The 14,501-nt window shown below is 46.8% G+C and overlaps 2 protein-coding genes across 5 annotated transcripts in view; both read left to right on the top strand.

Annotated features, from left to right (window-relative positions):
• The first annotated feature begins 305 nt into the window (after positions 1-305).
• LOC128309426 (uncharacterized) lies at positions 306-5,841 on the top strand. Of its 4 annotated transcripts, none has more exons than XM_053045808.1 (10): positions 306-896; positions 1,949-2,027; positions 2,323-2,423; positions 3,101-3,341; positions 3,488-3,689; positions 3,767-3,981; positions 4,059-4,223; positions 4,304-4,656; positions 4,734-5,437; positions 5,511-5,841. In XM_053045808.1, the coding sequence occupies exons 1-10, from the start codon at positions 878-880 to the stop codon at positions 5,664-5,666; spliced, it is 2,235 nt and encodes a 744-aa protein (XP_052901768.1). In that variant the 5' UTR covers positions 306-877; the 3' UTR covers positions 5,667-5,841. The 4 variants fall into 4 exon arrangements, with proteins under 4 accessions (XP_052901768.1, XP_052901769.1, XP_052901767.1 ...); XM_053045809.1 differs by lacking the exon at positions 306-896 and adding an exon at positions 953-1,209; XM_053045807.1 differs by lacking the exon at positions 306-896 and having other exon boundaries at positions 1,694-2,027.
• A 1,958-nt stretch (positions 5,842-7,799) lies between these two features.
• Positions 7,800-14,501, top strand: part of LOC128299545 (titin-like) — a 30,546-nt gene continuing 23,844 nt past the window's right edge. Inside the window, exons 1-8 of the mRNA XM_053035544.1 lie at positions 7,800-7,942; positions 9,879-9,919; positions 9,986-10,104; positions 10,171-10,351; positions 10,434-10,734; positions 10,812-10,888; positions 10,959-11,171; positions 11,246-14,259. Coding sequence (XP_052891504.1) covers positions 7,851-7,942; positions 9,879-9,919; positions 9,986-10,104; positions 10,171-10,351; positions 10,434-10,734; positions 10,812-10,888; positions 10,959-11,171; positions 11,246-14,259 — 4,038 coding nt within the window. The 5' untranslated portion in view covers positions 7,800-7,850. The remainder of the gene's footprint in view (positions 7,943-9,878; positions 9,920-9,985; positions 10,105-10,170; positions 10,352-10,433; positions 10,735-10,811; positions 10,889-10,958; positions 11,172-11,245; positions 14,260-14,501) is intronic.

Raw genomic sequence — 14,501 nt, 5'->3', positions numbered from 1 at the left:
TTTCAAACCCCTTCAACGTATTGCGCATTCGTAGCAGCAGCACTAATCGCTCAACACTGCGCTATACACGATCTTTTTGACATAAGGCCACTCCAAACGGGCTGTCAAGCAGGGATAATAAACGGGTTTGTTGGTGTGGAAAGTTTGTTTTGTCTGTTGATTTGCTAACGCTGCTCAAGTGTCGTAAGTGTTTTTGGGTAATTATAAATGAATAATTTCGTCTTACTGGTGAATATTGATCGTTTTCGGTGAGACCAGCTGCTAGAAAGTGTGAACAGATCCAATCCGACCGCTGCGTAGCGTATGTATGCGCTAAAGGCATGCTTATCTGGCTGCGTATGACGTCAGTTCTAAAAATACAACAGTTTCGACATCAAGCGGATGGCATGCTCGCGCTATACGCTGGATGGATAGCTTCACTCAACGGTTTAGCACAGCGTAGGGACATTGCATGACTCCGAAGAACATGAGCGTGAATCGGTGGATCAAACGTTTCTGGCTGGAAGTGTGCGCGTTCGTGCTGTAAACTGTGAATCGATTTCGTTTTGATTGTTTGGGAAAATAGTACGCGACAATGCTCGGTGGGAAAGTCGTCCACTAGTCTGGCGGGAGTGTGTAGAGCGATTAGCTTTAGTGTATGTGTGTGTGTGCGTATTGTTTGTGTGCAACAACGATTCACGTGTGTTCCTTTCCCACCGTTGCTCATCCTTGAACTGCGGCGCGACATCGTTGGAGCTTGCCCCGGATCCCTGCCATCGTCACCTCTACGGTCAGCACCCACAACAACGGAACAGCATTTTGGTGTTGTTTGATATCGATTTTTGCGCTTGTCCTGTGCTGGTTAACCTTCCACCACCTGGGCAAGGTTAAAAGGGTGATGCACAGTTGCTTGAAAAGTACGTAACTTCGTCAAGGAGTCGCCTTTTGGCCATATGTTACATGCTGCGCGCGGAATCAATATCCCCACTGCTGCTCTGAAAGCCCCACTGACGTAGCAACGCACTCAGGTTGCTGTTTTGTGCGGTGCGACAAAGGCAACGGAACGCCTGTTTCTAACTAGCAAATGAAAGGATTGGCCTTCTGCGTCCCCTAGTAGCGCCTTTCACGCAAATCGGTGTAAAAGTGGCGCGTAAAATACAAAACATGAAGATAATACGCTCAACAGCAAGAGGTGTACGCAGCAGCGCAGCCAACGGTTCCGAAACGCGCGTAAGACTCTGCCCGGATAATCTCGTAATGATCTAATGCTGTACGATGACGCGGTCTGCTGACGAAGCCTTTCCTCCCTGAAGCGATGGTGATCAATCGTTTGGTCGATGTGAGGTGACTCGAGACGATTGTTCCTTTTGCTGCTTGCTCGGCGAGAGCAGCAGTGAATCGCGTATTATGGCACGTTCTCACCGGATGAGTCAGACCGTTCCCGCGGTGACTGTTAAATGCCGTTTCACGAACCTTTTTTGAATTGAATCAACCGACTCCATTCATGCACGATCGGTCAGTTCCTTAGCGTGTGTAAAACGGGATCGAGCATTTATGTTTGCTTTCTCAGCACTGAAAAGCATCAGCATCGCCAGCCCGTCACCTGCGTAATATCCCGCTCTCCCCCTTTCTCATTACGTCTCGGTCGCTCACCTCGGTCGATCGTACCTCGCGCACACTCATCGTTCACCCACGCCCGCGGTTGTTGTTTACGCGACCTCCAGTGAATCACTTCCGGGCAGCGTGCGCAGCTAGACGCAATCAACGACGAAGCAGGAAACCGAAACAAACAGCTTGAGTGCTTTTTTTGGGGGCGCGATGGGTCCACCGCACACGCAAAGTGGGGGGGACGAGGACGCAAATGATTTATTGGCACGGGCGGCCTGTTGTACGGTTTCTCTTACTATACTGGATCAGTATCAACATTTTTTTTCTCTCTCTCCCTTTCTTGCCGTTATCGGTTTTGCAGCAATATCCACGGTCATGATGCGCCCCAGCACGCTGGATATAAAAACAGCATACCACGATGGATGCTACACGTTCATGAGGTGAGAATTAAACAACTTAAACTGAACAATTATTAGCGAACGCACCGTAACAAGCTGGAAAGAAAGTCTGTTACCGCGTTGTGGCCAGTTGACGAAAGAAGAGATTGATTTATGACTATTAATGCTACCGATAAGACTGATTAACCTACTACGCGACTCGTGGAGGTCTCTTTATTATTAGCACACTTCGCAAATAATTTAATCGAAATGGAAAGATACGGCGAAACGTAGAAAGATAACAAGATTCGTCCGAATTGCGATTTATGTTTTGTTGTTCTTCCTTTTACTCCCTTAGGGACACTTTCAGATGCTGGAAGGCACGGATGGAATCGCCAGAAAGTTCGTACCTCACTGAACTGTTTGCCGATCTGCAGCAGTCCTTGTCGAGGGAGCAAGGTAATCCTAGTAGTTATAATGTTATACTTATTTCCCCCCACACTATCGGTTCTTTATGTCTAAAGATTACTAATTCTAAAGTACGAATCTGTGAACACTGATGAAATGAAACTTTGTTAACCGATTTTGATTCCAAATCCCTATTCCAATTGATAATTGTTTTGAATGCCATCGGTCATTACGGAACTTTAATTAGTCGAATGCTGCATGCTTCGTTCATGGTGCATGCATAGTGCAGGGTTTGATAAAAAAAAAACATTTAAACTCCATTTAAATAAATACAGATATACAAAATCATTGTTCGCCTGTTGCCGCTCCTTTAGCGAGGGCTGATAAAAATCTATATTGTCACAGCTGAAGTGATATGCTGACATTGACATTCTGACCTATAAAACCCTGCAATATTGCTTATCCTTTCCCACTGTGTACCATCCAATCATCTTCTATTTATGTCCGTTAATATGCTGATCGTTCATCGTACTGTATTGCAGCTACAAATCCATGCATTACGATCGGTGGATCATTTGCCTTTTTTGCGGTTTGTTTGTTTGCTTTTTTTATTTCCCAGTTTCGTTTTACTCGACATTCCTTTGCCACCCACGTAATTTCTTAAATTAAAAGAAATCTTTCTTTATCTCGTCCCATCCACATTTGCTCATTGCGGTACGATGCTGCAGTGCGGGATATTCTGTTCACGATGAGGAATGTCACACGAGCGCCTGCCATGACAACGTGTCCAAACAACTTGAAAGCGGCCACCACAACACTATCGCCAGCATCACAACCGCAACCGCATCAGCAGCAACAAAATCACGCACCATCCGTGCCCCAGGCGCTCAAACAGGAACGACCACAGCTTGGTGAACAGTTAACATTCGGTGAATTTACTGCGATAGCATCCTGTACGAAATGTTTTGGGTAGTTGGCCTCCTTTTTTCCACCACTGGACTGGAATGTGCCGTCCAGTATGGGTAATACTGTATCCACTAACTAGTTTCCTTTCTTTGCCGAATATGATTCCATGTCCCCTCCTGTACACCGCACAACTGTGAATTGCTTACTAGCCGACAGTCATCTTTTCAATCAATGCGGGTGCGCAACGGAGAGGAACTGGACAGCGTGTTGGCGAATCCCGGCACGGCAACGGACACGGAACCATCGGCTGGTCCGGAAGTATTTCTCGGGGGTTCATGCAATCCGACTACCTGGCGAGCGGACGTTGCCATTCCGGCGCTCGACAGGCTCGGCATTTCGTTTTATAATCCAGTAAGCATTAGTACCTATTCCAGCTAAGGAGCTATTTATAATGTTTTTTTTAATTCTTGCCCCAACCTACTTTTCAGCAAGTATCCCACTGGACACCAGATCTGATCGAACTTGAACACCGCGCCAAGGAAAAGGCGAAGGTACTATTTTTCGTGCTCGACTCCCAGACCCGCTCCACTGCTGGTGCCATCGAGGTGGCACACATCGCCGGGCAGAACTCGAAATATTTATTGCTTGTGCTACTGCCGTACTCCAGCAGACAGAAAATTCTCAATGAAACCCTATCGGAAGAGTAAGTGGTTAATGAGCGGTGGGAACGGTTGGATCCTGGTGTGCTAATGCTAAGAAAACGTATTGTTTACCTTCCAGCGAGTATATGGATCTCATGAGTAATCAGCTTATACTAAGGCAACTTGTGCTGCGCCGTGGCCTGCCGGTGTTGGACAGTATTCCCACGGCGTTGGAACAGATCAAGGAAGTTTTGCTCGGCAACTGTTGCCCTCAACCACCAGTGAATCTAGCATCGCGATTAATGTTTGTATATTATATATTGATTTGTGTATCGTATGTAACCTTTACATTAGCATAGATTAAGAAACTTTCGCTCGCTTCAGCTCTCTGCGACGAACATTCGAGCGAGTTGCAGTGGATATTACGGAAGCGGCCCGAATTAACCTTAAACAATGTCAGCAAGCACTGTGCAGTTTAGGTTATCCCGAAAATGTCAGCACCATGGGCAACATTCAAAACATTCTGCTTTGTTACGAAGAAGTGACCGGGCTCGACGTGCAAACGGAGCTCATTAGACGGGGCGATGCCGAAAATGTACTTATCAGCTTCGAGGAGTTCTGCATAATTGACGCTTGCGTCTCGATACTGATGCTCGATTTCTATGAACACAACTGCACGTCACCAATCAAGGGCACCAACCTTCAGCAACCTCCAGTGTATCTAACGGATCTGCAAGGTAAAAACATAATCGATTGAGATAGATGTCGCTACGTTCGGCGATAGTAACGTTTTCTTTTGCCTCTTGTACGCTAGCATGGAACCACACAAATCCGGAACTATCACCGTTCGAGAATGGCTCCGCCAAAAGCCCTCGGACATTTGTTTTGCCCAGAAATGGTGAGGAAACAGTGGCTACACCCAATGGAACAACCGATCCCAGTGTGGCTGGACCACCTAGCAGTAGAAGTAGCAGTGGCAGTGAAATCTGTCGTACCCTATCCGTCGACGCTGATCCGGGCGAGGGACCGAAACTGTCGCCCCTGTTTACCGGTGCACTCCCGGCAGCGATCGACGAACCACGTGCATTTACTTTTGATGGCGATCCCTTCGACGATGACGAACCGTTACTGGGACGGATTGAAGCTCGGGACGTCTATCTCGGGGGAAGTTGTTGGATGAAGACCAGCTGGCGGCAAAGATGGGCCTTTCCAATGCTGAAGCGCCACAATCTCAGCTACTACGTGTCGGCCCTTCACGAAGGGTTTTGTTGCGGCCGAACGGAACCGGCCACCTGCGACAAGAGCGGCCAGCAGCAGTTTGATCCGCAAAGTACACTGCGCTATGATGCCGCCATGCTCGACGCTTGCCGTATCGTCGTATTTGCGATTACAAATGAAACACGATCTTTAGCACCCATGACAATGGCCGCACACTACATCGGTCTAGGTTACAACGTTGTGCTGTGCGTGCAAATGCTTTCCTCGAACGACACTTCAACGAACGGCCACAAACCAATAGTGAGTGGGAACGAACCGGTGTAATGCAAATAGCAAACCAATACATACCTGTCTTTTGTCCGCTTCCTTTCAGCTATCCTCCTCCGCTATCAAAGACTATAACCGCGGGCGGGCCTATTTGATTGATCTGGCCAAACGGCACGGCATTCCAGTGTACGAGGACATGGAGGAAACGTTCGACAGTGTTATCAACCGGTTAAGAAACTGTACTGTAAGATACTCAACCTAGCAACATCAAACCCGTACCCGTTTATTGTGATTTAGAGTTTATTTTACTTTCCCCTTTTTTAACAAACCCAACAAATGAAGCAAACTTTAAACTAATTATACACACACAGAACACACAGAGAGAAAAAAAGAACCCAACACGAACCGTTGATGAGTAAAAAAATAACATAATTTAATACTTCTCAAGCACACACATTCACGTCCACACTCTGTTCAACTTGGTTTCTGTAGTTGGATTTAACAGAAAGAAAACATGCAGCCCGTCATATGATACAACGGCCGGTATCTCCTCACCGGGCACAGGAAGAAAGCGCAACGAACGACTCTGAAGTTCACGAATGCAGGCGTTTCTGTGGGCGTGGGAAAGACGTGACACTTGACATAGGTAAGGTCAACGTTGCGTTACATTTCTATTTTGACGACACTTTACCGAATACTCCACCGAATGGCCGTGTCTTGAAGGGTCAGATTGAGTGTGCCCGGATCCGTCCCATTGGGGATGGTCATGGTGATGGCGAGTCTGTCACCCGTCCGTGCACGTGCTGCACCGAGAATAGATACGCGAATAGTTCGACAACGGTAGTTCGGTAGTGATGAATGGTTCACGTACCAAGGAGGCTCTAGAATCTGGGTCAGACAGTTTCAGCTCTATAGATCATTGCAAACTGTTAATGAGCAACCTGATCGTGATGTAAACGGAACTGCTGCAAACGCGCGGTTTATGTTTCTGAACGCTGGACAAAACCATCACTTCGTAGCAGGTAAGTAATTTGTTGGTTAGTACATATATTATATATCTGTATATGTTTAGGTACATCGAGATAAATTGGATTTAAATAATTTACTGCGGGGTATTGTTAACATTGAGAATTATTTTAGAATTTTAACTTGATACGTAACGATTTGCTATGAATGATGGCGCGTTGCAAATTTATTCCCCATTTTAAATATTTGGCATAATCCACCGGTTAAATGATGAAGCTCAAAATTTCCTGGACCTTCTTGAGTGACACTAAGGTAAAAAATAATGAGAAGGACAAAACCTTTCGTTGATTTTATGTATCCGTAGCTGGATAGTCAACCCTCCGTACAGGGAATTGATCCGGATGGGATGTTGTACCGGTCTTGCCATGTGGAACCATATACACCAATGACTTTTTAATCAGCTAGCCAAGATGCAGATCTTCAGTTCCATCCGCCGTTGATGTTTTTGAACATCAACGCCACGAATTAAATTGAAAAGCTTACACCAGCATCGCAAATCCGCACCGCACCGCTAGGGGGATCGATCATAGGTTTACATGCGTACATTTTAGCGTTCTATATCCCTACTCCCATCTAGGCACTATTTTTAAAGTATACGTTATTGTCGGATCTGGTCTAGAAGCGTCTAAAAATAGTTTGCTAGGGAAAGGTTCACGAAAGCGACTTCGCACCAGGGCAGAGTGTTGGTCGTATCCACCAGACCAGACACTGCGCTGTCGTTCCTAGCTAAGCGCCGCGTTCCGTCCACACGATAGTACGATTAAAATTCAACTAAACGCCCTCACCCCCACCCCAATAAGAAAAGACGGTGGAAATCCTGCCAGTGTTTAGTTCCGAAACGTACGGCTAACATGTACGCTCCACCGCATAGTGTAAGGCACGAACCGAAACGTAACCGTTTTATAGTGTAAGCAAATAGTGAAACCAAAAAGTGCTCCACTGTGGTAGATCCCAGCAGCTTCCCCAGAACGCCCGTTCCGCAAGAAAAAAGCATTGTGGTTGGTTCTCCAGTAGTACAAAGCAGGTGAAAAATTGAGGCGAAGCGATTGTAAAAGGGGCAACGTTTCGTACGCGTCTCGTAAAATTTGCTGATGTGAGTTCGTCCGATTTCGTAATGTGAAGTGTGGTCGAAGTAGGCGCTGGTGATCGCATAGAGAAGCGCTGTTACGGAACCATAGATCGTTCTGCCAAAGTGTAATAGTGGGTACAGGATCGAAAAAAAAATCAAGTGGAGTACTCGCTTACGTAGTGCAAACTGTAAACGAAAGCCAGAGTCGGGTGTGTGCGTGTGTATGTGTGTATGCGTAGTGATTTGTTTGTGAAGATTTTCTTCCAACCTGAGGGAAGGACGCCACGACTCTTGGAGCGATTAGTGCCTGGGAAAGGTGTATCGAGATAGGTAGCAATCGCACCACAAAACATGGGAAGTAACTGCTGCAAGGGGGAAGCGGGCACGCAGGTGTACAAAGGCAACGGCACGGAAATATCGATAGGACCTCGCCGTAGGAAAAGGTAAGCGAATTTACCCCGGCTACTGCGTGAGGCAGTAGTTTATCAATGGACAGATGAATGCTACAGATGTCTGACGTGTACCTCGTGACATGAGCACGAAGCTCACCGCCGAACTTGCCATTTGTTTGATGTTCTATACTGACCTGCAATGTCACTGAGGTATCATCGTAAACGATTATAAATAGCAGCACCACCAACAACCGATCGTTGGTCCCACAGTGTCCCCTCGGTTTCGTGCGTTGTGATCGCTGTGCTGGTGCTGTGAGGGCGACGGCTGTGAGATGGCGCTGTCCCCAGCCTTGTTGCACATAGTTACAATCAGTCACAATATAAACAGTGTGACCTTCGCGTAAGGCATGCCATCGCAGGATGAGGCAATCGATGTATCGAAAGCAAACGGTGACAGGGTTACTTTCCCTCCAAGATGTCCTCTTGCGAAGAACGACTGTACAATAGGTTGAATAATGTAGCTGGCAGGTAGATCGGTATGCGCCGATGGTCCAAAAGCATAATCCCTTGTGCTAATTATTGTTATATTTTAAGCATTCGAGCTCACGGGAGCTGCAACAGCTGGTGTGTACGATCGTATGCTCTCCGAACCATGCCAAATGGTGTGGTCGTCCGACGCGTGCATCCATCATGGTTGTTTCCATCCCGGACATGTGCTCCGTCTTCTTAGTTGGTTCGGACAACCGTTCTTGATCTTGGCCCTTCCAAGCGTCTTCTCATATCTGTAACTCATTTTGCAAGTTAGTCAAACGCACGTATGCAGTTGAGCAGATATTACTCCGGTGCGAAATGTGCATTACCTTCGGCCATGTGCAATGTTCCAAATAGGACGAGCTTCCTTAAACGCTAGAGCATCATAACTATGCGACGCAGCACTCTATTTCTGGTCCATCGTTTGACACGGCCACGATGGAACGCCTCCATCGTCCAAGCGTCCATCCGAGCAAGGTTAAAGGCGAGGTTGCCTCGAACCACCCACCCATGCGCGTATTACTTAATACACACGCTCTAGTTTCGTCGCCGATATGAAGATGTTTTCAGGGGAATATTTTCGACACTTAGCAGAACTGATCAAGTTCACCGTGACGGCGGTCAACACGTCATCGGTGGCCGATTATAAATATAGCATTATCGGGTACGGGGTGTGTACGCTTCCAATGGATAACGGTTGCAGAACAAATTAGATGGAACGCAAGCACATCTGCTTCGCATAATGTGCTACATGCTGTCACGGGAAGCAAATGGCCAAACCTACTGTGCGTGGATGACGTGACGAAACTACAATGACAATCTAAACAGAAAATTAGTAGTCCCTATCTCCCCGTTCAAAGGGACCTGCGTCACACCGAAAATTAGTAGCATGATGATGGAATGCCTACCCCAGTTAGCTAATTAAATGGGGCTCATCAACCCGCTAGTGGTGTACTGAAAGGAGGTCTGCTGATCTCATACAGTTGCGATATACTCAAATACTTTGAGCATGACGCCGCACCGTACTGCTTCTCAGGCGTAATGTTTTCGTTAATCCATTACGTAATAATTTACTCGCACGTTGCATACTGCCCGAGAGAACGCTAAACACTAGTGCTGTGCTGAGTGAATCTATTGAGCAGAGTCCTTCGTATGAATCTTTAGTGAGGAGTCATTCCAATCAAGAGTCGACTAGTGAATTATTCGTGAATCTGAATGAATGAATGAACGAATTTTGACAATTGATGACCGGTGGGGGGCCAGGTCTCCGATGGAAAAGCTCCTTGAAAGAAATAACTCTTTGAGGGTTCATGTATCTTTGCAACAGAGATTCAAATTCATTCTATCAGTCCGAAGGTCCATGCAGATTCATTCATCTGAATCAGAATCACCAAACACTGTTACACATTGATGGAATTGCTGCTAGATTTTAACATCTCAATCCACTCTTTTACAGCCCCGTTTATGTGGAGATGATGCGTGAGGAAACATTCCAAGGTAGGATAGACGAATTGAACCTATCGTGTCTTTCCGGTACTAACGAACATTTTGGCCCTGTTGCAGTGGATGAAACGCCACACTATGGAGCACCATTTTTCCTAAGGAAGCTTAGCGACTATACGGTGCTAGTAGGGACGAAGGCAAAACTATCCGTGCACATTTCAAACACTAGCGACGTGAAGGTAAGCTACCAATGATCGCTAGAAAGACGCAATGCTTTACGTGCCGCATATGCTCCCTTCTTGCAGGTTACATGGTATAAAGACAATGTGCCTCTCGTCGAGTCTGAGCGCTACGTTTGCACCAGCAAGGGGCAGCTGCATTCGCTCGATATTGCCACCGTTCTGCCCGAGGATAATGCCAAATGGTCCTGCCAGGCGGAGAATTTGCTTGGAAAATGCGTGTGCAGTGGTCAGCTTACGGTGAGAGGTATGGTAACAGAATGTTTTTGCACCACGAGTGGCATTTGGTACGCTACAAAATCACACACATTTCACCTTCGCCCTTTCAGTGCCCGAAACGTACAAAGCACCGGAATTTGTCGACGAACTGCGCGCCATTCTCACCAGCCAGGGAACAATCTCGCTAGAGTGCAAAGTAATCGGCTATCCGACGCCGGAACTTCGATGGTTCAAGGACTCGAAAGAGATCAAAGCGGGCGACATGTTCGGGCTGACTATCAACGGTGGCGATTTAGCATCGCTCGGCGTGTACACCTGTGTTGCCACGAATTGTGTCGGTAAGAGCAGTTCCAGCTCTAAAGTACGGGTGCAGGAGCAGGACACAATGACGAAAGAAAAAACGATTGATAAGTAAGTGTTGAACTCTACTCTTTGGAGCAAAATGAACAGTGCAGTAAGGCAGTACTGTCTGTGGTTTAAATTTCCAGAATTTCACCAGTTTTTATCGAAGAACTCGAGCGAATCAAGGGCAAAATCGGCGATCGATTGGAGCTGCGTTGTAAAAGTAAGCTGCAGCTTGCAGGATATGATGCTTCGGTCAATGGATTCTAAATATGTTTCCCATATCTTCTTAGTCAATCTATCTGCAGCTCCGTTGAGCGTTCGATGGTACAACCAAAATGGCCTGATCGAAGCGAACGAAAAGTATTCTATATTCGACGATGGGTTGGGTTGCTTTCTTGTCGATATCAATGCTGCGGAACTGTGCGATGCCGGCGAATGGAAGTGTGTCATCACGTGCAAGGATGGTTTAATAGGCATTACGACCAATGTGGTGGAGCTGGATGGTAAGGTTTGGTTTAGTTGCATCCAGGCGGAATGACCGACCGTATAATCACGAGTTTTGTTTGTTGTTTTCCAGTGCCCAGAAACTATCGTGCACCACGCTTTATGGAAGGATTGAAAGCAGTACTGACCGACGAAGGACTCGTGTCGTTCGAGTGTAAGGTGATTGGCTACCCAACGCCAATCCTACGTTGGTATAAAGACGGCAGGGAGTTAAAGCCGGGCGATGTGTACCATTTGACCGGCGTGAATTCGCTTGGATCGTATTGCTGCGTGGCTAGAAACAGCCTTGGGGAAGCATCGAGTACTACCTTCCTGTCCGTAAACGATATTAAAGCACAGCTTAACGAGGAAGAATGGCTTAACCTGCTGCAGGTAAACCAGGCGCCTGTGTTCAAGACCGGTCTGATCAGCCGGGATGTAAGCATCGCCGAACCGTTTAGATTATCGGTCGTGGTAAGCTCCGTATCGAAGCCCACGGTGAACTGGTACAAAGATGATCTGGTGGTGGAAGGTTCCGATAACTATAAGCTCTCCTCCGACGAAAGTACCTACACGTACAACATCGACGTAGTGGTTGCACAGCTGGACGATCAAGGAGAGTGGAAATGTGTCGCTACAAACGAGTTCGGCCAGGCTGGTACGTCTTGTTTCGTGAAGCTTATCATACCGAAACACTACCGCAAGCCGAAATTTTTGGAAAACTTGAAGGCGGTGATGCTGCGCGATGGCACGGTTAATCTTGAATGTAAGGTTATCGGTGTGCCTCAGCCGGTGCTAAAGTGGTACAAGGATGGTACAGAGCTGAAGCCGGGAGATATTCATCGCATTATTACCGGCCAGGACGGTAAATGTTGCTTGGGAACGTACACTTGCGAGGCGGTTAACTGTATGGGATCGGTTAGTAGTACTGCCTCACTGCACGGCTACGACGGTATAGCCGATGAAGGACCGTTACCACCGGAGGGAGCTGCACCACTCGTGAAGGACGCCTCACTATCCACGATACACGAGGAACGAACGTCACAAATGTTCGACACGGCCGTATCGTACGAGAGTGCGGCAAGCAACGGTCGTGGGGAGATATCGTTCACCTTTGACGGAAAGGAGGTATCGGTGTCGCTATACGAAACGCCGGAACTGACCAACGACGAAGCGTTGCAGATAGTGCAAATGTTCGCCGATCAGTTGCATCAAAATATTAACGAAAACGAAAACGTTACCAGCATGCCATCGTTACGATTCGTGAAGGAAACGTCCACCTCAGGCCAGCTGGTAATGGAAGCCCTTGTTATAGACGTGCCGGTTGTGGAGGATAACAATGTGTTCGAAGATGATCGCCGTACGGACTTCGATATTGATGAAATGCACGACGAGAATACGTTCACCTTCGAAAGTGGTATTGCTTCATCAAAGGTACGCACGCATCGCCAAAGTAGCAACGAGCAAGATGAATTCCGCAGCATGACACCGTCGGACCATTCTGATCTGGAGCAAGATGTGATGTTGAGTATTCTGAGCAGGGATAGCGTACCAGTGCTAACGAGCCCGGCAAAAACGGTAGACGTTGCGGCCGGTGACGACACTGCTGAACGGTTACAATCGCTGGTCGAGACGGTCATCTATCATCTTGCATCGATTCGTGAAGAAGTGAGAAGCCAGACGGATCTTGCCATTACGGCAAACTTCCGAGAAAGGAGTGAAAAGATTCTAGCAGACATCCTCTATCCGGTGCAGCAGCTGCACAAACATTTATCTGGTCCTGTGGTTTTGGAGAATTTGCTGGATCCGTTGGAAAATCTGGCCCGGGGATTGAGTGTAGTGGAAAAGTGTGTTCAAATCGGTGGATATAGCCGCACGTTTGTTTACCGTACAAGCGTGTGCATTGTGGAAGGATGCGGTAAACAGATATTGAACTGCCTCACCGATATGCGCACATTGGCTGGTCAGCAGCTCGACGCAGATTTTGTCACGCAACAAAAGATCTACATGGCGCTACTGGAGGTGCAGACAAGCGTTGAATCGGCGCTGGAGAGCATACAATCACAGCGCATCCTTGAGGATGCCGATTCGGTTGCGGCTCGGCAGGATCTCACCAGCATCGTTACAAATCGTTCCATCTTCGAAGACATCGATTTCATTCTGAAGGCTGACGAGCCTATTGGTGGGCTGCAGATTAAAAACTTGCAAATAACCGTGTTGGAATTCGAAAAGTCCCTTGCGACCATACTTACGATTGTTTCTCAGTCGGAAAATTGCAACGTACGATCGGAAATTGCTAGATTTGGGTTGACGGAGGTGTTGCTAGAATTGAAGAACAAGACAGAGGTACTGCTAGTGCAGAGTACCGAGCAACGTCAGCAGAGGATAGTTACAGGAGAAATGAAACCGGCCGTTACCGAATTGAACAGCTTGGTAGACATGGTGGAAGCAAACGAATCGTACGCGGAGGTGATCAACTGTCTCAACGATATGTTTGTGCCTTTGGAAGAAATGAAAACGGCTCTGTCGAAGCTATCGAACGAGCTGCGCCATGTACCCGAGAAGGAGTACAGCAGCAATCAAGCACTTGAGCAACAGATTGAAGAGTTTTATGAATTGATTGTACACCTTAAGGAGGAGATACAACGAACGAGCAAAGAATATAGCCACAATTCGGATGTATTTGAGCGGCTAGAAGATTGTCTCAACCGTCTATTTTGCATTCATACCGCAGATTCGATAGACGATGAGGAATGTGCTAGGATGGAGATTGTGTTGATACAGCTATTGATGAATCATTTAACAAAGATCGAATTGTCTCTTCAAGAGAAAACTGAACAAGAAATGCTTTCCTACTTGACGACTGCTTTCTTGAATGTGCATGATAATTTACAACACTTCAGCTACATGCGCTCGAACAGTAAATATGAAAAGATACGACAGGATATATTGCAGCACGCTAGAAAGATGGTCTTTTACCTTATTGAAAAGGAGACCTCCGTTACCTCAACTGAGGAGCGGCGTAAGGCTATTTTTGAAATAGCACTCTTTTCGATTCACAGTGACGCAGCACGGATGAAAGATGGATTGGGGAAAAATTTCTCAGAAGTATTGGGTGATTCTGTTGAATTACACAGTCTAGTAAAGTGCTTACACGAATTTGATGAATGCACAGCATCATCGTTGAAGACCCATGAGCAGTCCATATTTTTTGATAATGAATCATCATTTGATTCGTTACTTACATTTGCTACAACTATGCGTCAATGTTGTGAACTTTTGGACGAACAAACAATGAACAATTCGTATGATTCTAACACGGTAATCACTTCTCTGGAACGTTTTCATGT

Source organism: Anopheles moucheti, chromosome 2 (assembly GCF_943734755.1).
Source record: "Anopheles moucheti chromosome 2, idAnoMoucSN_F20_07, whole genome shotgun sequence".
NCBI lineage: Eukaryota > Metazoa > Arthropoda > Insecta > Diptera > Culicidae > Anopheles > Anopheles moucheti.
Note: the sequence above shows the minus strand (reverse complement) of the source record. Positions and strands in the feature narration are given on the sequence as shown.

Coding starts and splice junctions, on each gene's coding strand:
- LOC128309426 (XM_053045807.1), top strand. CDS start 1,798: ATGGGTCCACCGCACACGCAAAGTGGGGGGGACGAGGACGCAAATGAT. Junction 3,690..3,766: donor GCATTTCGTTTTATAATCCA/GTAAGCATTAGT, acceptor CCTACTTTTCAG/CAAGTATCCCACTGGACACC. Junction 4,224..4,303: donor AATCTAGCATCGCGATTAAT/GTTTGTATATTA, acceptor CGCTCGCTTCAG/CTCTCTGCGACGAACATTCG.